Source organism: Leiobunum rupestre, chromosome 11 (assembly GCF_980474605.1).
Source record: "Leiobunum rupestre chromosome 11, qqLeiRupe1.1.hap1, whole genome shotgun sequence".
NCBI classification, from domain to species: Eukaryota; Metazoa; Arthropoda; class Arachnida; order Opiliones; family Sclerosomatidae; genus Leiobunum; species Leiobunum rupestre.
In genome coordinates, this window is record NC_143394.1 from 18,962,604 (window position 1) to 18,986,744 (window position 24,141).

Consider the following 24,141-nt stretch of genomic DNA (forward strand, 5'->3'; position numbering starts at 1 on the left):
GAGTACTTGAGCATCCCCAATCCGACTGACCAAAAAAAATCGCTTGCTCAATTACCGAAAGATATTATCTAAAATATTGGTATATTAATCAAAAAGGAAAATTACTTTTACTAGAGAGCTAGTATTAATAAATATTTGAAACCATTTTACTAAAGTTTTTGAAAATTGCTTTCGCGCGTCTCACTGCACCAGAAAAACTTTTCAATTGTAGAAATATTGAACCAGCTTATCAAAAATGTTTTGACGGATATTTTAGGGCTACAACCGGATTAGTATATTTACTAATTTCATAGGTGGGGAGATAAAAATTAGCACCCCCAAAAAGAATTTAAGCACCCCCGAGTTTTGGCGGCTGCGTACGGGCCTGCCACCCGGTTCCCTAGACTTGAACATTATTAGAGGCCACTCTGACCTCGCTCTAGCCTAGCCAGTTCCAGGCCCTAGGCTTAAGCTTACTTAGCCTATTGATACCCTTTAAATTGGTCAGATTCCCATGTTATTTTCAATGGGAAAATTTCCATTTTGTGTTGTCAAAAACATTTTTGGTTGCCATGGCAAAACGGTTGCCCATCGAATAAATTTCCTTTAGGGTTTTTCAAGTTACACGAAGGTCTACCAAACCCCCGAGTTTGAACTAAATCGGTGCGTTACACCTCGGGTCGTCTCCTTGTTAGTAACATTAAATGCCATTACATGATAATAATAATGAACAGCTAGGTTAATAGCCAAGACACCACCTTCGGCCTAAGTCATGGAGCGACTTTTAAAGCCATTAATTCAGGTGGCCGGGTGCAATTGCGTGAGAAAGGTGGTGGCAAGCCCTTCATGTCACGCGAGCCAACTGCTCCCTACACTTACTATTACCATAAGTAACATAATAACAATAAGTATGACAATTAACGAGATTTACAACCAAACTGATATTCATAGCTATTGCGTAATCAAGATGTTTTCTCAGCACAGAGCCCTCTAGTATCTAAAATATGCGAAACTTCCACTAAGCCGAAATATCCGATAGATAGGCGGAATATTAGGCTAAAATCATAAAAATTAAAAAACGTTTTTCTCGACGCTCATGTTTTTTTATCACGCATTATTCGCGCGCGGGCTTCAAAGCACAGCCAAAGCCCCTCGCGACTCCAGCACGTGCTTTCCGATATTAGGCTTAAATTTTTATCAAAAAGTAGTTATCCAAAACAAGTGGCGAGTCTAAGTCACAGCTTGAAGAGAGTATCAGTGCCGAAAAAAGGTTCGGTTAGAAAATTAGCATTAAAGCAATAGGAAGTTTAATACTTATTGTTATTATGTTACTTATGCTATTACCGTTAACCTCGAAAATGAGGATACTCAAAAATTCGACACGTTTTTCACAAGAAACAAATTTGTACTGATTACTAAATATTTCCATTGATTCATTATGATTTCAACTGATTCCGAAATGATTCGGTGATTACCATTATTTCTCTCGAATATCGATGATTACCTTTGATGTCCTGTAACACCTCGGATTTATCTCGTGAATACCGTTGATTAATATTGATTTCCTGATTACTCTTGAATACCGTTGAATGCAGGTGAATACCGTTAAAAAACCTTATATAGATTACTAAATGTTATCCGTGATTATTCAAATAATAGATTTCAAATTTTAATAATGAATATCGCTGATTAGAATTTGATGAACTTTGAAAATTTCTCGATTATTTCTGATTAACAGTGATTACTAGTAAGTACTGCTAATTTTTTACTTCCCCAAAAAAGCAAACGATTATCGAATTCATATATTCACGTAATACTTGTTTGAGTCGGTAGAGTCGTTGTCCCAAAAGACTCAGTTATACTTTTGCGTGTGTAGGAAGTGTCATATGTTTTTACTAAACGTATGGCTATACTAATTGTATTTCAGGTATTAAGATATACAAAATGTCTTTAACGATTTATTTAACATTAATTTCAACGAAGCAAATATAAAATCAGTATTTACAAACATTTTAGTGAACGTTTGATATGACGAGTTATTTTCTTTGTGTCATCTGATAATGTAGATATAAAAAAGTTCAAATGTAAACTCTTTTAGGCCTAGTACCATTGAGCATTTATAATGTTTTGATTACAACAAAGTTATCCAGTCGGTTTGCCTCCAGTGTCTGACAGCGCAATTGCAAATAATCGAGCGAACCCTTGGCGATACCTATCGCCCGCTCTCTGCTAACGGCTGCATCCAAATGTAGCCTGTGCTGGTCAGACTGCAGTAAGCGTTGTAGTATCTCCCCGGCGATCTACAATAGGCGTACCTGGGACAGCGGCAGAGGAAATTCGATTGAAACTCCCTTTTACAGACTTCGTTCCACCAGCACGTCCTCTGGAAACGGATTTACAAAAGTTATTGAAACAATTTAATTAATATGTTCCGTTTGAACGCGGATTCTACGTCGATCGGGAGGTCAATGTACCCCAACAAAGAAGATATGTTATCTCAAATTGCCTCCTTTACTAATTGTTCCTTTTGCTTTAGATTTATAGCGTGAATAAGCTTAAATTCGTGATATTTTTCGCGTTTTTTGGGGCGCGCACGAAAATTATGTAAAAATCCGGTTAAACTAATTGTCCCATATTTCCAGCGCTATTGTTTTCACAGTTTATTGACAGTACAAAAGATATTAAATTGGAGATGTTAGGGTTGTGCTTCGTATATTTTAAAAATAAATAAACCGATGGGGTTCGGTAGAAAATATTACTTTCAGAGGCCATGCTGTCATCCACCCTTTTCTTTGTCAGTTGCCCACAAACAATCAGAAGTTCAGAACCAAAGCCAGGTAAGTCAAAATACATGATTTTTGAAAATAATTCGAAATAATAATTAAAATTAATCAGCCTTCCCACTTAATTTGTATTGTTTTTATCCTTTTTTGTATATTTACATTATTGAATTATTATTATTATTATAAGTTTGGTTCTTCACTGATCCTTTATGAATTAGTGGTATCGTAAGTAACATGAAAAGACGTTCCATTTTCCCAACACACTTTTTTTTGAATATCAGTATTTTTCACCAATGACAGTATAAATCATAAACAGGCTAAGGACTGACAACACTCTGCGATTTGTTACTAGTCTTTTTAATTAGCTGGTAACGATGCCTGAGAAACCTCCACCGCCAGACTTTCTTTAAGGCACAGCCAAGACCTTATGAAAATTATGATGAAAGGTCGAATCGGAATAAAAAATAGGCTATTATAAACACTCGCTTGGTTTCTATAAGTAGCTGTGATGGGTTACATTTCTTTCAGGTCCGAGGCGCAATTTTACTATAAGGCCTTTTATGTAAAAGGATTTTTTAATTATTTTTATGCATAATTTTTTATGGGGCCCTAGTCGGTGGCCTAGTGCGCCTGTTTGGGAATCCGCCATTCATAGGTAGTTATTTTTATATTTGGAACTTCATGGTGGATTTACTACCAGCCGCGCTTCTATGCTTGACGAATTTCTGGCTACGCTATTGTCAGGGCCCGTCTTAATCTTGCTCGTCTCGAGCAACATTACCTTAATTTTAACAAGTTCCGGGGCCCCTAAGCTTAAGTCTACTAAGTCTTTGAGTTAATACACCACTAACTTTTACCCCCAAATGAATTTCCATCAAACTAACCCAAAAATAATTCTTCTAACAAAGAGCGAGTCTTTTATCTTTGTATTTTAACTTAAAAAATTAATATTTATGTGTAGAACAGCTTCTTGTTTAGTGATTAAAATAATTTTGACAATTTTAAATTTATAAGTAATTAAGTTATTACGTTTTAATTCGGACAAGTTTGACAAGCGCCCAAACTACCCGTTTAGTTAGGACCTTATATCTCGTTAACTATTAATATTAGAATTATCAAAATTATTTTAAGCTCTAGAGGAAGGTGCAGCTTAATAAGAAAAATATAATTCAATTGTGTAATTGTTAAAAGAGAAACGTTAAGCTTGAAGGAAAAAGAGGCTTTTACTGTATTCTTCCCCCTTAATAGACGCTTCAAACCTACAAGTTACTGTTTATCTATTACGAATAAACAGAGCACCCCACACAAGGATAACGCAACTCGTCAAAAGTTGTGCATTTTATTGTGTACATTTTATTGTGTTGAAATAATCGAAACTTCACCTGTACAAGGGTTTCCTAGGTGCGTTTTTGACATATTAAGGCTTAGCAAAAACAGATGAAAGGTTTCCATTATTTCAACAAGCACTATACAAACAGTAGCATGCAGGTCCTGGCTCTCGGAAATATTACCTCGCGGTAATTTCCTTGGAGATGTTTTATTTAAGCGCCTATTACGTCAGATTTTTCACAGTGATTCAAAATAAATTTCAAAATTGCGTCACTTGGTAGCGACTTTATGGACTATAAAGTAGACCAATATTTAATTATCTACTAGTTATGTAGCTAAGATCTCCTCCCCCCCCCCACAAGTGAAACTCTTACGAAGTTTTAAGCCAGTATTTAATCTATAGGTCGATAGAAATTTAGGGGCCCCCGCCATCAAAAAAGAGCACTTAGCCAGATCCAAGATAATTTAAACTCGTACCCTAGATTCGAATACTGAGAGTTTTCCCATTGACGGTATTGTTACGAAGCGTTTACCCTTTTCCGGCACGTGACCTCAGAAAAATCGGGCTCCATCGGTTGCTCCAAGAAATAGCTCAGAAACTCGCGGGTTCTTTTTCCTGCTTTGCAAGAGACAGACATTAGCTTTTTCGCTCTGTTCGTCTCTGGGATTAACACTTTGCCTTTAACAATCCTTCTGTTCCATTTTCGTTGTTTCCGTTAATTAGTAGCGCCGTCGAACGAAATAATATAACAATTCGTTGCCCCTAGTGGAAATGTAAGCCCCGGCATCGAATTCTAAATATTTAAATTTACTAACGTAAAAAGGTTTAAAAATAAATTCAAAACTTTTAAGCATTCAAAACGTACATTTTATAGCGGTAAACGTTATTTGTCACGCGACGCGTTTCTTAAGCCTTGGTAAGGACGCGAGGTTTTTAAATATTGTGCCGAAAAAGTACCCACAATCACGCTTAGATTCTTTAATCGATTTGAAAGCAAATAATGAAGAGGGGAAGGGTGGGAGAGGGAAGCGACCCAAAATGAAATATTCGTTTTCAAAAAGGTCTTTACTCGTTTTTTAAGGGGGTTATTGATTTTTGCTTTAACCTTCTTGTTTTCGCTTTCGAGTTTTATTTCACACACAAAAGATATTTTTATCTTGGTCGCGCGCAAATTAGTCGAATTAAATTTGGTAATTAATTTTATCCAATCTTTCCTAATTATAATTAATGCGCGAGAATCGTTGCAGAACAACGGCGCAAAAAGCATATTAATTAGTTCTATTCCCCAGGTAGTCCGCTACCTTTGTTTATTTCGTCGACAGGTGATTCATCAAAGTGTACAAACTAAAGTTCCCTCATTCTCGCTATCTCTCAGGTGAACCTTTTAGTTAATTGAATCAAAATTTAGTACTAGACAAAGGATGATTTTATACAAGGAAAGTTTTGAAATTAAAGTAAATATCTGGGGTTAGTTGTTTCCGGGTGTTTGCTATGGTCATAGAAACTAACAACGAGACGACCCGAGGTGTAACCCACCGATTTTGCTTAAACTCGGTGAATTAGCTGACCTTAACGAACCTTCAAAATTGGATCAATTTCAATAAATTGGGTGAAACCAAAAAATTAAGTAAAATTTGGTAAATTTGTGTGAAATACGATAAATATTCCGCAATATAAGTAATAAAGGGTAAATTTAAATTAATTTGGTTTAAATCGTCTAAATTTTCCCATGTTAAATCACATAGAGAAATTTGGATTTGGTGTTGTCAAAAACCTTTCAGTTGCCATGGCAAAACGAAAGCCCAGCGTAACTTTTCCCTTTGGGAATTTTGAAGTTACGTTAAGGTCTACTAATTCACCGAGTTTAAGCAAAATCTGTCGGGTCGTCTCCTTGTAAGTTTTTCGAATAAAATGTCATTACGGAGATTCAAATGATTATAGGCGTTTAGGGTTATGCCAGTACAGTTAGGCTGGGTCGTTTTTCGTTTTTACTTCTTTCGAAAGATATATATTATTTTTACTTCTGGTAATATCTATTTTTGTTCCTATTATAGGGCAATAGTTCGCTTACTTCAAAGGGAAAAAGAAATTCATGTATCATATTTTTTCTGTGCTGAATTTTGTTTCTAGTCTAGGTAGTGCCTTGAGTATTTGCCAAGCGGATTATTGATTATTTATTTTATTTTAAATGTGTTTAAAACTAAACGAGAGCTTAACGATAATAGTAAGTGTTGGGAGTTGTTGGCTCGCCTGGCATGAAGGGCTTGCCGCCACCCTACTAAGCATTGTAACCCGGCCCCGCCCGGCCCCCTTTTTAAAGACATTAAAAAGGGTCGCTGGATGACTTGGGCCTAAGGTGGTGTCTTGGGTATTAGCCTAGCTGATTATTATTATTATTGAGTGTATAATTATTATTCACATAAGTGTGCCAGTTTGTCCCTACGTTTAAAGTTAAAATTTTATTGAGAGTCATTTCTAGAAAGACCACATATTTTTGGAAGAATTCAGACTAAGCTGGAATCCATAACGCTACTTGGAATGAATATCTCCCCATATCCCCTGTGGTATTTTGTGGCGGAACATTATGAGTTGGGCCAAAAACTCTTATACCGCCTTAAATGGCGTAAAATTCGGTGATTGAAAGCTCTCGCGTTTGATTCGTTATTGGAAATATACAGCCCTGGTACGTTCAACAGCAGTCAACGGAAAAAAACCCGATGGATTTGATATTTTCCACCGATGAGCTTATTCGTATAATGACGTCGTAAGTTGAACGCTTTTATTCAGTCATCGGTGTTTTTTAAAATGGCGTAGCTTTTATAGTAGTTTTACGTCAGTAACGACGTCAGTCATCGGAAAAACCGACTCTTCCAGCCGATGACTTCGGCTGATTAATAGTTGATTTTATAAAATGTCTTTACGCTTGCCCAACTTGTTGAAATGTTTCCCTGGAATAGTTCAGCCAATGCCTAAGAATGAGTTCATAAGCTCTTTAGTTGGAGAGAAAACGGATCAACAGCTGAAGCGGGGAGGCAACATTTCAACAAGATGGCCAAGGTTATTTTATAAAAAGAACTATTGATGACTATCGTGACGTCAAAACCGGAAACGCGAAAAAGCGTACAGTAGGAAACCGATGTCACCGATTAGTAATCGGTGAGTCCGATGAGCGCTGCTGAACGTACCCCAGGTTTTGTTAGTCATCTGCTAGATTTTATCTTCGGGAAAAAATGGCAGAACCCATCGGCATCGTTGATTTAGATGTTTTTCCGGTATTAGAATCAGCGATAGATGAGTCATTAAAACCAATTCATGATTTAGAAAAAATAGTGGTTTGTAACCAAGCTTCAAGAAAAAGGCGATAATAATGGTCCTTAAAGATGAAGTCTAGTTTCCTCCGAATCCTGAACAAAGGCCTAACAGCTCAGATTTAGAAGCGTGGAGTGAAGCAAATTGCTATCAAAATCCTGTGAGAGTCATCATAACATCCAACAAATTAAAGGCAATCCTATCATGATAGGATTTCAAACATATATTCCATAGCGCTCGGCACAAACTGTTTAAACCATTCGATCTTTTCCTTGCATGAACTCTATACAGTCTTTTAACCGGCGCGGAGGGAATATTAAAATGTTGATTTCAACCGTTTTTTAAGTTCTTTTATAACTTTTTTCTTATTAATATTTTGGTCTATCATAACTTTATAACATTATAATCAACCCTACCAAAGACCATATTAGCGTCTCTACAATGACCTTGACCAAAAACCCCAATTAGCAAGCAGACAGAGCAAACGACACATTTGTCACGTGGTTTTATGAGAGGAGGAGCTAACACTCTCGGCTTATAAGCTCCGCCTACTATGTTCCGCCACAACGGCGGGGAATCAAAGCCGTTATTCATTCCAAGTAGAGTAATGGATTCCTGGAATAAGTCATTAGGACTAGTTAATTAGAGCACTTTTACTTGTCGTCATACTAAGCGCGTGAATCGAGCCGTGGATATGACTTCATTTCTATGTTACTCCAGTAATTATTGCGTCTGACTGACACACTTCTGGAATAATTATAGACTTATGGTAAGACTAAGTGCGAAATTATTAAAGATAGTTTAAGAGTAACTCATTTTGAAATATACGAAGGTCGAAATTCGATAGCCTCTTTGATAGTAACTGCTCTTGATTAGCAGTATTTTTCAGCGAGAAAAATTCTCAACTCTTTCAACATTTATTCTAAGAAGAAACGAATTGGAGTCACATGACGGGGTAATATGATTTTCTTATCATCATAAATTTATTTGTTCCCTTTTTTTTGATATGTTGAAATTTCATTTTCTCGTTATTCCAATTGGGGGTTTTTTTTTTCTATATAGAATTATAGATACAATTTTGTTTTCTTATTTAATTTTTGGGTGAATAAATTTCGATTGTGCTACTACAACTATCAGTGCCGCAGTTTCTGAAGGTGGGGCCCTAGGCACTAAGTTGGTGGGGGCCTATGTACGGAAAGCATAAAAACGCAAAACTCGCATGTCTCGAAGCTGGGCTTATGTCACGAGGATAATGATTTTTCAAATAATAAACAACAAGCCTGATATGTTTTTCTCATAAACCAAATCAGTGAAAAATACATTGAATTCATCGGTGAGTGAAATTTTAACTGCAAAACCAGTGAAACCGTAAAAGTCCATGATTTTTCAGTGCACAAAACTTTTTTTGCCGTTGGTGGGGTCCCATAGGCCTGTGCCTAGTAGGCCTAGTCCTTAATTCGGCACTAACAACTCAGTAGCGGCGCTAAGGTTTTTCACAGGTGGGCTAATTATTTTGTGGGCCTTACAACTTTAGCGACCCCTTATAAATTTTCTAGGAAGCCAGAAGAGTAAGTTTTTTTTACTGTGTTTACTGACCTTGTATCCGACCTAAAGGGGACACGTGCATTCCCGGGGTATTTCCCTTTTGATATAAATGCAGAGGGGCTAAAGCCCACTTCAGCCCACCCTTAGCGCCGCTACTGTAACAACTACCTAAAATTAATACGAAAATTTCCAGTATTATACATAGAACCAGGGTTATCCAAACTGACCGAAGTCGGAGGTGGAGATAGGACCATTTGATCAGAGCTAACATCTCCCAGTGCGCCACCGCCCTTATGGGTTACAAGAGCCGGACCCCGACTCCCCGGTAAAGACGCTTCAATATAAATCATCTTCCCAGGAAATCGTCAAGAAGTAATATTTACGAGAGCCTGGACCCGCAAGTCACTGTTTATATAGTGCCTGTTAAAATAATGGAAAATTTTCAACTTTACGGCAGCAACAAGCGTTCCCCATGGCGTTCCCTTTTAACCAGGTAGCTTTTTTGACATATATTAACTTATTAAGGCTTGGTAAAAACCCGAAGTTCTGTTTACGGGTGAAAAGTGTCAATTATTTCAACAAGCACTATATAAACAATATTTTGCGTGTCTGGCTCTCGGAAATATTACTTCTTGGCGATTTCCTGGGAGGATGATTTGTTTAAGGCCGACTACATAATTATTCACTGGAAGCTGGCTCGCTGCAAGACACATATGCTATGCAAGCCACCAACTACCAGTGAAAATCCTAGTAAACTGAATAAATATGTAGTCGGACTTTAAGGGGGAGGAACTTAGCTCTGAAAATCGTCTTTATTAAAGGGAATATAACCTCAGGTATTTGGTGTGGAACACCATCGCTTGCAGCTTTGGCCGCTCTTGCCTTTGGCATTAGAAATGTTTGGCGCCACTGTGCAGGGAAATTTGAAATATTGAAGGGGTCTTCCATAAAGATGGCTTTGCAGGTTATATTCCCCTGCAAAGCCATCTTTATGGAAGACGCCTTCAATATTTCAAATTTCCCTGCACAGTGGCGCCAAACATTTCTAATGCCAAAGGCAAGAGCGGCCAAAGCTGCAAGCGATGGTGTTCCACACCAAATACCTGAGGTTATATTCCCTTTAAATAAATAAATGCATCTATAGAAGTTTCTTTTTAATAAATAAATAAATGCATCTATAGAAGTTTCTTTTTAATAAATAAATAAATGCATCTATAGAAGTTTCTTTTTAATAAATAAATAAATACATTTATAGAAGTTTCTTTTTAATAAATAAATAAATAAATGCATTTATAGAAGTTTCTTTTTAATAAATAAATAAATGCATTTATAGAAGTTTCTTTTTAATAAATAAATAAATTCATTTATAGAAGATTCTTTTTAATAAATAAATATATGCATTTATAGAAGATTCTTTTTAATAAATAAATAAATGCATCTATAGAAGTTTCTTTTTAATAAATAAATGTATCTATAGAAGTTTCTTTTTAATAAATAAATAAATGCATTTATAGAAGTTTCTTTTTAATAAATAAATATATGCATTTATAGAAGATTCTTTTTAATAAATAAATATATGCATTTATAGAAGATTCTTTTTAATAAATAAATAAATGCATCTATAGAAGTTTCTTTTTAATAAATAAATAAATGCATCTATAGAAGTTTCTTTTTAATAAATAAATAAATACATTTACAGAAGTTTCTTTTTAATAAATAAATATATGCATTTATAGAAGTTTATTTTTAATAAATAAATAAATGCATTTATAGAAGTTTATTTTTAATAAATAAAATAAATAAATGCATTTATAGAAGTTTATTTTTAATAAATAAATAAATGCATTTATAGAAGTTTATTTTTAATAAATAAATAAATGCATTTATAGAAGTTTATTTTTAATAAATAAATAAATGCATTTATAGAAGTTTATTTTTAATAAATAAATAAATGCATTTATAGAAGTTTATTTTTAATAAATAAATGTATCTATAGAAGTTTCTTTTTAATAAATAAATAAATGCATTTATAGAAGTTTCTTTTTAATAAATAAATATATGCATTTATAGAAGATTCTTTTTAATAAATAAATAAATGCATCTATAGAAGTTTCTTTTTAATAAATAAATAAATGCATCTATAGAAGTTTCTTTTTAATAAATAAATAAATGCATTTATAGAAGTTTATTTTTAATAAATAAATAAATGCATTTATAGAAGTTTCTTTTTAATAAATAAATAAATTCATTTATAGAAGTTTCTTTTTAATAAATAAATGTATCTATAGAAGTTTCTTTTTAATAAATAAATAAATGCATTTATAGAAGTTTCTTTTTAATAAATAAATATATGCATTTATAGAAGATTCTTTTTAATAAATAAATAAATGCATCTATAGAAGTTTCTTTTTAATAAATAAATAAATGCATCTATAGAAGTTTCTTTTTAATAAATAAATACATTTACAGAAGTTTCTTTTTAATAAATAAATATATGCATTTATAGAAGTTTATTTTTAATAAATAAATAAATGCATTTATAGAAGTTTATTTTTAATAAATAAAATAAATAAATGCATTTATAGAAGTTTATTTTTAATAAATAAATAAATGCATTTATAGAAGTTTATTTTTAATAAATAAATAAATGCATTTATAGAAGTTTATTTTTAATAAATAAATAAATGCATTTATAGAAGTTTATTTTTAATAAATAAATAAATGCATTTATAGAAGTTTATTTTTAATAAATAAATGTATCTATAGAAGTTTCTTTTTAATAAATAAATAAATGCATTTATAGAAGTTTCTTTTTAATAAATAAATATATGCATTTATAGAAGATTCTTTTTAATAAATAAATAAATGCATCTATAGAAGTTTCTTTTTAATAAATAAATAAATGCATCTATAGAAGTTTCTTTTTAATAAATAAATAAATGCATTTATAGAAGTTTATTTTTAATAAATAAATAAATGCATTTATAGAAGTTTCTTTTTAATAAATAAATAAATTCATTTATAGAAGTTTCTTTTTAATAAATAAATGTATCTATAGAAGTTTCTTTTTAATAAATAAATAAATGCATTTATAGAAGTTTCTTTTTAATAAATAAATATATGCATTTATAGAAGATTCTTTTTAATAAATAAATAAATGCATCTATAGAAGTTTCTTTTTAATAAATAAATAAATGCATCTATAGAAGTTTCTTTTTAATAAATAAATAAATACATTTACAGAAGTTTCTTTTTAATAAATAAATATATGCATTTATAGAAGTTTATTTTTAATAAATAAATAAATGCATTTATAGAAGTTTATTTTTAATAAATAAAATAAATAAATGCATTTATAGAAGTTTATTTTTAATAAATAAATAAATGCATTTATAGAAGTTTATTTTTAATAAATAAATAAATGCATTTATAGAAGTTTATTTTTAATAAATAAATAAATGCATTTATAGAAGTTTATTTTTAATAAATAAATATATGCATTTATAGAAGTTTATTTTTAATAAATAAATAAATGCATTTATAGAAGTTTATTTTTATCAAAATTCAAAATTTCAGCCAGAGATTCCAACAGTAGACCGGTTTCGCCCTTTTGGGGCTCATCAGTACTGTGTAGGAACTCTGGCTATCCTCGGAAATCTGCCGATATCAGTAAAACTAATAAACAATCAGAGTGCCCGAATATAATAATAGGGCACTCTGATTGTTTATTAAGTTTATTTTTAATAAATAAATAAATGCATTTATAGAAGTTTCTTTTTAATAAATAAATAAATAAATACATTCTTCATAATATTTTTCTTTGTGGTCTGGTGAGTAATAATTTAAAATTATCCAGGATGGGACAGCAGGGATAACCACACCGAGCGACATCGGCCATAGTGAAGACTGTGGCAAAACGCATTTCAACGTCTGAAAGCAAAACCCACGTAACGCGAATTTCTAGAGTTATTTAATTTTGATGCCAGATTACAAGTATTCGCGAAAATATTTAGAATATTTAAATCAATATTTTTGCTTTCAGGTGATCATTTTTAGCATCATTTGCATTTGTCTTGATGATTTTATTTTTAACGACCTTTTTCAGAAGTTAAGAGCGATAATTCTAAGGTGGAATCTACAATGTATTTATTTATACCAGGAATCCATACCTCTTTTGGAATGCTTATCCTGGCGTATCGCGTATGGTAAGATCACTAGGACGGCTTTGGCACCGCCTACGAGAGCAAAAATCCCCTCTGCGCGCGCTCCCCTCTCACGTTGTTGTTTGTTAAGTTAACATAGTGACGTCAAAAAAACCCCAACAGCGGGTCTCGTGGGCGGGTGAAACCAGATCATGATGCCCGCGCGGATCATCTCGGCATAGTCATATTCCCGAAGTAGAAAAAAATACATACTTGGTCTGACCAAAAGTGACATAATTACCAAAAGTGTGACAATCCCTGTACTTTCGTATGCTAAAGGTTTAATGAATTCTCGACTCGAGATCGACCACATAAAAGACTATTTATTGTCGCCTTTCTGGATCTTTTTTTAGTCTATGGTATTATATCGTAAGTAGATGGCGATAGCATCTCCGCAGAACGACGAAAAATTAAAAAATACACTACCTTTGACCAGTGCTACTTAGTTCCTCCGTTCCTCACTACGAGGCGTTATTTGTTGGTTTTATCTCCCTTCCCTCCCCAAGGCATACTTTCCCTTCTCCCCTCCCAACTTGTATTTCGCTCGTAACATTCATTCAAAAATAGGTCCGATTGACACGCTTTTGGTAATTACGTCACTTTTGGTCTGACTTGATGTGGTTGTTTTCGCGTTTTAAAGTAAATATTTTTGAAGAAAGGCCCTCGGTCTAAGGTATAGAGAATTCTATGGTAGAATGATAAGGAGTAATGTTTAACCTCACTGTGGTAGTTCAGGATGGAGTTGTCGTAGAACGCCCGCTTCTCGATGGTGTGTTGGCTAGAAACCCGGGTTGCCAGCCACAAAAGTGCCAAACACGGAAGCCACATGGTCGACCGTCTCTTAAACATGGCTTTGCTTCTTCGGATACTCTATCACTGAAACCAAGATAAAAATACACCACAGATTAATCTTAAATAATACCAGAAGTTTATACTATATCTCTTACGAAAGAAGTGTCCGTATGTTGGGTTTAAAAATGGAGGCTTGAGGCAGTTAAGTTTCCTGACAAACCTCGCAATTGGCTATTCATTTATTATTCCGATGAAAAATGTAGAACTAAACCGCGTAATGATATTTAAAACTCATATTTTCCCGATGTAATAATTCAAAAAGGTACATTATACATGTCTCCAGAGAAAACCATTATATACTTTTGTTACTAAAAAATTATGAAATCTAACTCGTACAAAATATCATATGATTAGTATTTAGCTCCTATAAATATTTAGATTTTTTTTTGTAGAAATCAAAATTCACCCTCCGAATTATTTAGATTTCTCTGTTTCAAATAAATTAAACTACTATTGTTGTTAAATCTACGATATCAAGAGATCTAAGATCTATATTACGATTTATCTAACTAAGAAGTTATAATAAATCTTATATTATAATTTCTCTAACTGAAAGAAATCATAATGTAGGGAATAATATGGTTTTTCTAATAGACCTCATAACACTTTGTATATTACTATTTTGTTAATAGTAATCCGAACACATTATAATGTATATATATTTTTCTAATAGATATCCAGACCCGACAAGAGGGGGGAAGCCGGTACAATTTACCGGGGCCCGTGCAGCTAGGGGCCCGGGTTTGAACAATCCAGGTATACTTCACCCTGGTTTATCCCAGAAAGAATATAGCTATCTACAGTACTAAAGACTCTCTCGGCGGCCCTGTAGATATCATAATACGGTTTTTACTAACTCAGAATTTGTGAGTTCTCAGTGTTTAACTTTAGAAAAAAACTTACCTTTCAATACGTTTTTATAACAGCTTTCGTATTAGTTTTGACTCTTTTGAAGACCAGCTTAAGTTTATTTTAACTCGAAAAAATAATAAGCTTTTTTCTTATCTCTAGAACTCTTTCGAATAGGAAAATTTTGATATTTTTTTGTGATAGATCGGAGAGCCTAGCTCGCACTTCCGATTCGACCTAACGTACCCAGTGAGTAAATAGACTAGAGCAACAAGCGCCGAAAGCGATTGAGTTTCGCACCATCCTCGCCAGAGCGCGCTACTGTCGACGCCTTTTTTATACCTTTATTATTTCATCCTATTCTCTAACTCGATTTCTTTCAGAGAAAATCGAGCTGTCGCTTTTTTTTTCCTTTCTAGCAACTAGCGCGTTTTTCTTTGCAGTCATCCTTCAAAAGAGTCAAGATAAAGGGAAAAATATAGAAGCCTTCGTTCGATCGTCTGCTATATCGATTTTGCGCCCATCAATTGATTTTTCTCTTTCGCGTGTGTAAACAAATATAATAATTATAATATATTGATCAATAAGTACGTTTTTCTTGGATAATTTTTTTAATACGCTTGTAGAGGTTGATCAGCGCCACCGTCTGATTGTTTTGTAACTACTATTTGTTGTAATTTAACCATGTCTTTACAGAGAATATCAACGGTGGCGCAAATAGTGAAAATAGTAAATTTTTTATTAGGTTTGATAAGATCAGGCTATTTATTGTAAATTCTGTTGTTATTAAATTGAACTTATAATAACGTCGTTATGGCACTTTAAACTATAAACCTTAAGTTTTAAAATATTTGCATAAGATTTATCATATTTGAAATTCCCGCCATTTCGTTTTCGATGGTTGCGATAGGTGGCACTACACTAGTTAGTGTTGTTTTTCGTAGACGGCGATAGTTCATATTAGCTAGTATTGTTTTTGGACATAGCAAGGGTTATCAAGGTCTAGTTTGTTTCATCGTTTTCGAGATTAATGGAGATCCCGGGAAATAACGTCTCGTAAAGTCAGAGATTTTCATTATTTATCTCATTTAGGTATGTAACGTTTACTTAAAATCAAATATTTATATCAGATGTTTGTTATTTTAAAGGCAAGGCTTAGTATTTATTACTTGCATCATCTCTAAGACCCTCATAACTTTAAACGATGCCTACGTGATTAACGTAGGCAGCGCTTTAAAGTAACAATTACCTACATCAGTTATGCGTAGATTAATAAATAAATAATAGACGCTAATGCTTCATAGATATTTACCTTTTACAATCAAAGCAAGTTCATTTAGCGTTATGTTTCATTTTATATTGAGAAAGTGGAAAAGGGAAATGTCATTAGACAGTGGGATTCGTTTAGAAAATCATCTGACCCATTGCCATTCTAGCTTCGTAGTTTGCACCACCTTTTTTTGAGCATCAGTTAATGTGAAAGAAGTTGGAAGGAAATTCAAAAACATACAGATTATAGTTTTAATTCACGTTTGCTTAAACTTGATCTTAATTTATAATTATTTTTAGTGAAATTTCCCATTTTCAACTTGCCACGCAAGTTATCATGAATAACTCTCGAGACAGAACTAATATGTGTTCTTCAAATGAGTTTGCTGAGGAAGAGCTTGAAGATGGTATTTTTTAAATTTTAGTTTTTGCTTAATTGATTGCATCATTAGGTTGTATGTTCATTTAGTAATATTTAAATCTGGTTTTAATTCCAAAGAGGAAGGAGCTTGTTACATACCAGTGTCTCAACGGAGAATGGACCATTGCCATCATCCTCAACCAGCCAATTGCATGGCTTCAGCGAGTAATCGTGGGATGTCGGGATGTAGCTCAGACCAGATGTGTATGAATGACCATGAGCTTCCCATCAACATCCTAAATAGTAACAGAGAGACAAATAATCATCGGCGTTTGGGTGACCCAACTTTGGAGGATATTAATGCAATTGGAGCGGTCAATTATGCGGGGCAGGTTATGTTTAATTGGCAGGCTTCCCGAGCTACTCTCAAAGATCGTTTGGGATTCATTTTCAACAAAGAAATCCTAAGTGATGTTCACTTTATTGTTGGAAAGGGAAATTTACAACAAAGAATACCAGCCCACAAGTTTATCCTATCAGTCGGTAGTGCAGTTTTTGACGCCATGTTTAATGGGGCAATGGCAACTACGTCTGAAGAGATAGAGCTTCCTGATGTGGAACCTGCAGCATTTTTAGCCCTTTTGCGGTTTCTTTACTCGGACGAAGTCCAAATTGGACCAGAAACTGTTATGACAACCTTGTATACAGCCAAGAAATACGCAGTCCCCGCTCTTGAAAAAGCATGTGTTGATTTTCTGAAATTAAACCTTAGTAGTGACAATGCATTTATGCTGTTAACCCAAGCGAGACTGTTTGACGAACGGCAGTTGGCTGATCTTTGTTTGGAAACTATTGACAAATATACGTCGGAGGCTTTAGCGGCTGAAGGTTTTACCGACATTGACCACGATACTCTTTGTGCAGTCTTAGAACGTGATAGTCTTAGGATTAGAGAAGCAAAGCTATTCAACGCTGTTGTTAGGCAAGTTGACACTTCATTTTTTTATCTTACCACATTCTAATACTTCATTCGTTAACCTAATTAGGTGGGCCGAACAGGAATGTTTACGACAAAATATCCCAGTAACACCTGACAATCAAAGAGCCTGTCTGGATCGTGCCCTAAATTTGATAAGATTTCCGTTAATGACTGTTGAAGAGTTTGCAGGTGGAGCGGCCCAATCTTCCATATTGACTGATCGTGAAATAGTTTCTCTTTTCCTATACTTCACCGTAAACCCTAAACCTGTTGTTACCTTTCCTGATGTTCCTCGATGTTGCATAACTGGCAAAGAACAAGTGGCGTGCCGTTTTCAACAAACTGAAAGTAGATGGGGATACAGTGGTACTTCCGATCGTATAAGGTTAATATTTATCTCTACTCAAGTGGCCAACAACATACTCAATTGACACTTAATTGTTTAAATTTTTTGTTCAAGGTTTGTTGTTGATCGTCGGATTTTCATTGTTGGTTTTGGGCTGTACGGTTCTATTCACGGACCCTCCGATTATGATGCAAACATACAAGTAATTTGAAAGTTTTAAAAAAAAAGGAAATAGGTAATCATTAAACTTTTTATAGGTCATTCATACTGGAACTGGTAAAATTTTGGGATCTAACGACACAAGTTTCAGTTGCGATGGTTTACCAAGCACGTCTAGAGTTATGTTTAAAACTCCCGTTGAAATTAATCCCAATTTGAGTTATACTCTATGCGCTACTTTGAAGGCAAGTTCAAGATTTCAGCTCCATCTATCTAGAGAAAGTTTTATAATTTATTTTTAATAGGGACCTGATTCTCACTATGGCACAAAAGGTGTAAGAAAAGTCACTTTGGATTGCCCAAGTGGCGGAAAAGTTACGTTCCAGTTCCTGTATGCGGCCGGAAATAACAATGGCACATCTGTAGAGGATGGACAAATACCAGAAGTTATATTTTACGTGTAAATATTTGTACACTAAAAGTTGTTTCACATGATCAAAATGTAAAACGTTAAAATTAACTACTGGTTAAGAAATCTTTTAATTTAACTATATTAAAAGTACTATAAACCAGTATTATGGAAAACCATGAGAAACCATGATTCACAAATGAAATCTTGTCAAAAATTTTATTTTTTGTTTCTGTTGTATGTTTAGTTTAACAATTGAAATAAAACTGTTCACCACTTTTTTTTAATTTGTGGAGGTTACTTTTTTGCTTTCATAATAACATTGCAAAGCAGCGGTTCCCAAAGGGTGTTCCGTGGAAAGGTCACAGGGGTTACGAGAATTCGCAGTGCAGCCATTTTTGTGTGTCTTAAGAATCTTTTAAGATATGTAAAAAAATGGGTTGGGGTTCCGCCGGAATTAGGTGGGTCATTTAGGGTTCCATATCAAATACAAATTGGGAACCGCTACCATAAAGTATAGATTAAATTTGATAACTGTACAATTCAAACATATACTATTCATTGCTATGACTTTTTGTCAATTAGTAAAAATAACCCTTCCAAATGTCACCTAATAAACTAATGGACCAAATTCTTAAATACATTTTTGTATTAAAGAATTTCGACATTCGTGCGACCGGTTTAACTAAAATCGCCACCACAATCGTTATCAGTTCTTCCACTTTGGGAAATTTAAAATTTAGGGTGAATATCAATACACCAATTCATATCCGATTTTTTTTATTATATTTGGATACTTTAGATGATACTGAACATTTCTGTGTCGAAATTATTTTGCAGAAATGAAAATTCGCGGTGATATTAATTTTGGAAAATTAACGTTTTCTAGCGCTACTTTTCCGTTTGTGGTATAGACATAAGTATATGTATTTGTACCCCGCTGCTCCGCCTTAAGCACTACAGCGGACACCTAAAACAACCAGCCCCGGACAAAAGTGCGCTTTGCGAAACAACGTTCGGCCAGTGAGACAGCCATTTTGACCGCCTCACATATAGCAAACAAACGCCCTCCTCTTCCACTGCAAACTACCCTCCTTAGTAGGTCACAGAATGACGAGTGTGGAACACCCATGAGGTTCCAGTGACCCAGCGCCCCGATCACATGACCTTGAGAGCCGGGTATGGAGCCCCCCACAGGCTCCAGTGACCCCATCACACCACTAGATAGGGACAGTGGTATAGAGTAATATCGGCGTGACGTATGTCGACGCCACCCATAATTTTTCCTATAGATAAAAACTGCCCTCTGTAGCTTAATTTCGAGGGCAGTTTTTACCTCTCCGAGGGAACTTTGTACCCTAGGAGGAGATAATCACTGCGTACGCAGGTTCTTGGCTCACTGCTACCGTACGCAGTCGAATAACCGTTTTAGCAGTTTAAACATAGAAATCTCATAGGTAACTAGAATGCTGCCGCCTACGGCCGAGCTTGACGCCAGTTCGCCTTGAACCTTCAGCCAATGAGAGGCCGTAGAGTGGTTCCGCCAAGGAGGATAATAATCCTCCTTGGATTGGCTACTAAAGCGGGAGATAGGTGACGTCATTCTCTCTGGTGACATTAAATTCTTGGCAGAACCACTCTTTGAGCTCTGATTGGCTGAGATCTGGCTATCGTCTGCCACGGCGTTTGGCCCATTTGCCAGTTACACGGCAGCATTCTAGTTACCTATGAGATTTCAGGTTGGCAAAACCGCCGTGACGGTGTGACGGTGAGCGTTAACGGATAAAAACGATAACTCCTTATCTATATTGCAAATAAGACACTCATCGTTAGCATAATAGTTAATACAGTTTACTTTAGCGTCGTTATAACGCGTGGGGAATGAACTTAAACCCCTCCGAGGAGAGGTAATATGACGGGCTTGACCGACTTGTTTATGTTTAATTTTGGCTTTGTTTACGCTTATTTGTGTAATTTTGGTTTTATTCTTGCTGAGCTCCACTACGGAGCCACTCTGTTCCATAAGAGTGTATTTTCATACGGCAATAAATAACCTATAACCAGAGTTAACAGAAGAAAATTTTCTTCTGCCATTAACTATCCATTTGGCCAAGTGAGAAGTCGGCCAAATGAGCAGACTTTGTTTAGCGTTTGATAACGGCGGCGTACACGCCTTTTAGCCGAAATATGTTAAGCCCCGTTTTCAATCTCGATTTTTCCGATCAAAAATCACGCTTTTGCGTCAAAACCAACCGCGAGAAGCTTCAGTCTCTATCGGCTTTTTTGTCACGAGAAGCAGATATCTAAATGGATTTGATATAGGCTTATTTTGAAATAAAAGCGCGTCAAAAAAGCAAAAGCGAAAAGCCTGAAAAATATCGTAATTGAAAACGTGGCTTAACGCTGATTTTTAACTTTTTATTAAAAATTTTATAGTGTACCGGTAATCGTGGTAAAGTTTTTTTCCTTTTACTATTCGAATTATACACTAGTTTGAAGATTATATCGTCGGTTTTAATAATATTTAATTTACGCAATTTTAACCATTTCCACAAATAAAATTTTAACAATGCTTTACTGTTATTGCATATTTATTTATATTAAGCCCATCGCGTATCCCACTTCACCTACAAAAATGAAGCGGGCCGAATTTTGGCGAAAGTAAGGTAACGATAGAAAACGTTAATTTTGCAAAATTAATATCTCAAATTCTTTTGGGGGTGCCCACTGCCAATGCCTTAAGTCCTTTTTATCTTCCCCACCTATGAAATTAGTAAATTGGGGATGCTCAAGTACTCATTTGGGGGCGCTGGGCATCCCCTGGCGCCCCCCCCCCCATGTACGGGCCTGACTTTCCTTAAAAAACTACAATATTTAATAGTTAATGGACAACAATGAAAAATATGTTTATTTAACTGAATCGCAGATCACTAACGCTGGTCTATGATCGAAAATGAAGGTAATTTACATGGTTTTCTAATAGAGACAAATATTTTCTATTTCCGTTTATTTTGAAAACCATTCCATTTTCTATTTTTGAAATTTCCCTACAAGTGGCAGCGCTGAAGCACTAATGATTTTCCCGCAGTCATGACGAACTTGTTTTTTTTGCTCTTAGTAAGTAGATGGCGACACAACCTCTAATTTTTGTGTAAAAAATGAACTGAGCGGCCGGCGGAATTTATTTTCTCTTCTTTTTATCCCTGCGTTTGGGTTAACACCTGTGTGTGCCATAAAATCTGTCGTAGTGTTCCTTGACTAATAATTACCAAAATGAATTCGTCCTTTATGCAAAAACTAGACGCGAAACTTCACGAGAAAAACAAGTTCACAGATTTATTGGGAACAGTCGAAAAACAGTACGGTATTAAACGATTGTATGTAGTCCTTGGTAAGTATCGTTTTAAAATTATTCAAGCTAAGTAAGCCTTGGTTGTTCCAACTTAGTTTTCACAACTGCGCAATAGAAAAGTATAGAATTAAACGCAAGATATCTAATATCATGCTTGAACAACTGTCTTATCACGTTAGCTAACATCTGCATTGTCATAATGTATTAGAATGAATCGAAAAAATGTTTTTGTACTGGAACTGATACATATGCAATTTCATACTGTACGTGTATTATTCAGAGCCCTATTATTCACTGGCATTAGATAAAGAATCATGCCTCAGGAAAACTTAGCCAGTTGCCAAAACCAGAATAAAATGACTCCTCGCAGTCTGCTAGGTTTTTCCTGCTAGTGGAATGTAGAGGTATAATTGTTAAAGTCATTAGGGGTGGAAAAGATTTAATTTTGTTTTGTTATAAGAAAATACAGTGGTACAATGAATATATATTTTAATTTACATGAATAAGCTTCAAATAAGTTAGAGATTTTTGTTTGACTAATTTTAGTTTATCAGTATTGATTAAGGGACATTGTTTTATGATAAGAAAAGTTTGATAAAATTTCTACTTTTCCCCTTGAAACTAGAAAAACCATATCTCTCGTGCTTTTTTACCCAGCCATAGAGATAACATATCTTACAAAGTTGTCATTTTGCCAAATTTTTAGTCATTTATAATTTTATACTAAACTAACTTATAAATAGCTTCCTAATGTTATTTAAACACTCCTTTTAGCGCTAACAGTCATTTTGGGTCTTTATCTTGTGATCGGCTATGGCTCTGAACTTATTTGCAATTGCATTGGTTTTGTATACCCAGCATACGTATCGTAAGTCTCATTGTAATGGTTAATGATGTTTAATTTAGTAAATTTGAACTGTTATCTCACTCCACTCTGTAGCATCCATGCATTAGAGAGCCGTGACAAAGAAGACGACACTAAATGGCTAACTTATTGGGTAGTCTTTGCCCTGTTCAGTTTGGTTGAATTTTTCTCCGATATACTCTTGAACTGGTTTCCCTTTTACTGGCTAGCCAAAGTATGTAAAATTGGGTATACTTAATTGTCCATTACTTCTTAAAATCTTGAAGAAAGAATTTTAAATTCTGTTAAACCTCCCAAACCAACTAATCCTGAAATTGTACCAAATATTGCCAAAACAATTTTAATGAAATCGAGGAATTTTAATATAGGCCTAAAAAATTAGGAAATTTAATTTTATCTTAAAAAAATTTTGTGAAGGTAATTTAAATTTTACTGTAGTCCTGTGATTAATTAGCTACTTGAAAGTTCGGGTAATTTTTTAAATGTTATATAGAGATTTTTTAATATAAGTTGGAAGAAATTTAACTTTCAATAAAAGTAAAACTTTGACCTTTAAGAAGGTCAGGGAAAATCTCTTAAAATGGTAAGGGATATTAAATCAATGTAACAATCTACATAACCTAATTTTTGAAACTTTACTGAAATTGAAAAAATTTACCAATGCCATAACAAAACAAGATTTTAAGAGTTTTGAACCTTCAATTGAATAGTTTACAGTTACCGTAATGTGTACTTTCTCTTCAGTGTGTTTTCCTTATTTGGTGTTTTGCCCCCATATCTGCCAATGGGTCACAAATTATTTACGGACGCATAATTAGACCATTCTTCTTGAAAAACCAAAGGGGAATAGATGATGCCTTCAAGAAAGTCACTGACAAGGCAAAGGATGCTGTTGGAGAAGGTATATTCAAATCTGATTGAATACTCTTGCATGCTGGCTGCCTCTTGTTATGAAACATTTTTAAAGATCTTTATACATGTATCATCATTCTTTACAATTTGCGAATAAATTAAATCCTATATTTAACACAATACGCTTTATTCGTAGCTTTTAAACTCTTTAATTATAATGCATCAATTTTGTTTATAGCGGTAAAAATCGCTGCTGATGGTGCATTGAAGAAAGACTAATGATCTGAAGTTCCGCACTCCTTCTGATCACTCGCACACCTTTTTCACCCATTCCATAAGAATTTCAATTTTCAAATCTAAACTTCTTACATTTTAAACTTCCTTTTGAAATTTTTGCCCCAAAAGTATTAGTTTATTACAAGAAAAAGAATTCATTCCAGCCTCTTTAAAGTCATTTTTTTACATATATTTTTGTTGATTAAGAAGCAGGAATGTTGCAATGCAACTCAAATGCCTTACGTCTAAATTAAAAAGGCGTTACTTTTGCTTAAAAACAAAACATCCATTTAAATTGTAAATTACGCTAGATATATATCGATTTACAACAATTACGAATAAAGTATGTTAATGTGATTGTTAATATCAATGTGTTTGGATATTTTATTGGAAATTTTTCATTGGCGCCATTAAGATCCTTATT

At 34.2% G+C, this 24,141-nt stretch overlaps 2 protein-coding genes and 1 long non-coding RNA gene across 3 annotated transcripts; 2 read left to right on the top strand and 1 right to left on the bottom strand.

Annotated features, from left to right (window-relative positions):
* Positions 1-1,961: 1,961 nt before the first annotated feature.
* Positions 1,962-15,085, bottom strand: LOC149921928 (uncharacterized). Its single transcript, XR_016477342.1, has 3 exons — positions 14,904-15,085; positions 13,866-14,024; positions 1,962-2,362 (listed from the first exon to the last, which is right to left on the bottom strand). It is a non-coding gene; the product is annotated as an uncharacterized LOC149921928 (long non-coding RNA).
* A 720-nt stretch (positions 15,086-15,805) lies between these two features.
* LOC149921929 (BTB/POZ domain-containing protein 1-like) lies at positions 15,806-18,657 on the top strand. Its single transcript, XM_090163641.1, has 7 exons — positions 15,806-15,941; positions 16,419-16,525; positions 16,618-17,461; positions 17,526-17,843; positions 17,919-18,006; positions 18,062-18,208; positions 18,269-18,657. The coding sequence occupies exons 2-7, from the start codon at positions 16,456-16,458 to the stop codon at positions 18,425-18,427; spliced, it is 1,626 nt and encodes a 541-aa protein (XP_090019767.1). The 5' UTR covers positions 15,806-15,941; positions 16,419-16,455; the 3' UTR covers positions 18,428-18,657.
* Positions 18,658-21,548: 2,891 nt separating this feature from the next.
* LOC149921930 (receptor expression-enhancing protein 5-like) lies at positions 21,549-24,081 on the top strand. Its single transcript, XM_090163655.1, has 5 exons — positions 21,549-21,763; positions 22,499-22,592; positions 22,665-22,803; positions 23,334-23,490; positions 23,680-24,081. The coding sequence occupies exons 1-5, from the start codon at positions 21,646-21,648 to the stop codon at positions 23,718-23,720; spliced, it is 549 nt and encodes a 182-aa protein (XP_090019781.1). The 5' UTR covers positions 21,549-21,645; the 3' UTR covers positions 23,721-24,081.
* Positions 24,082-24,141: the final 60 nt, after the last annotated feature.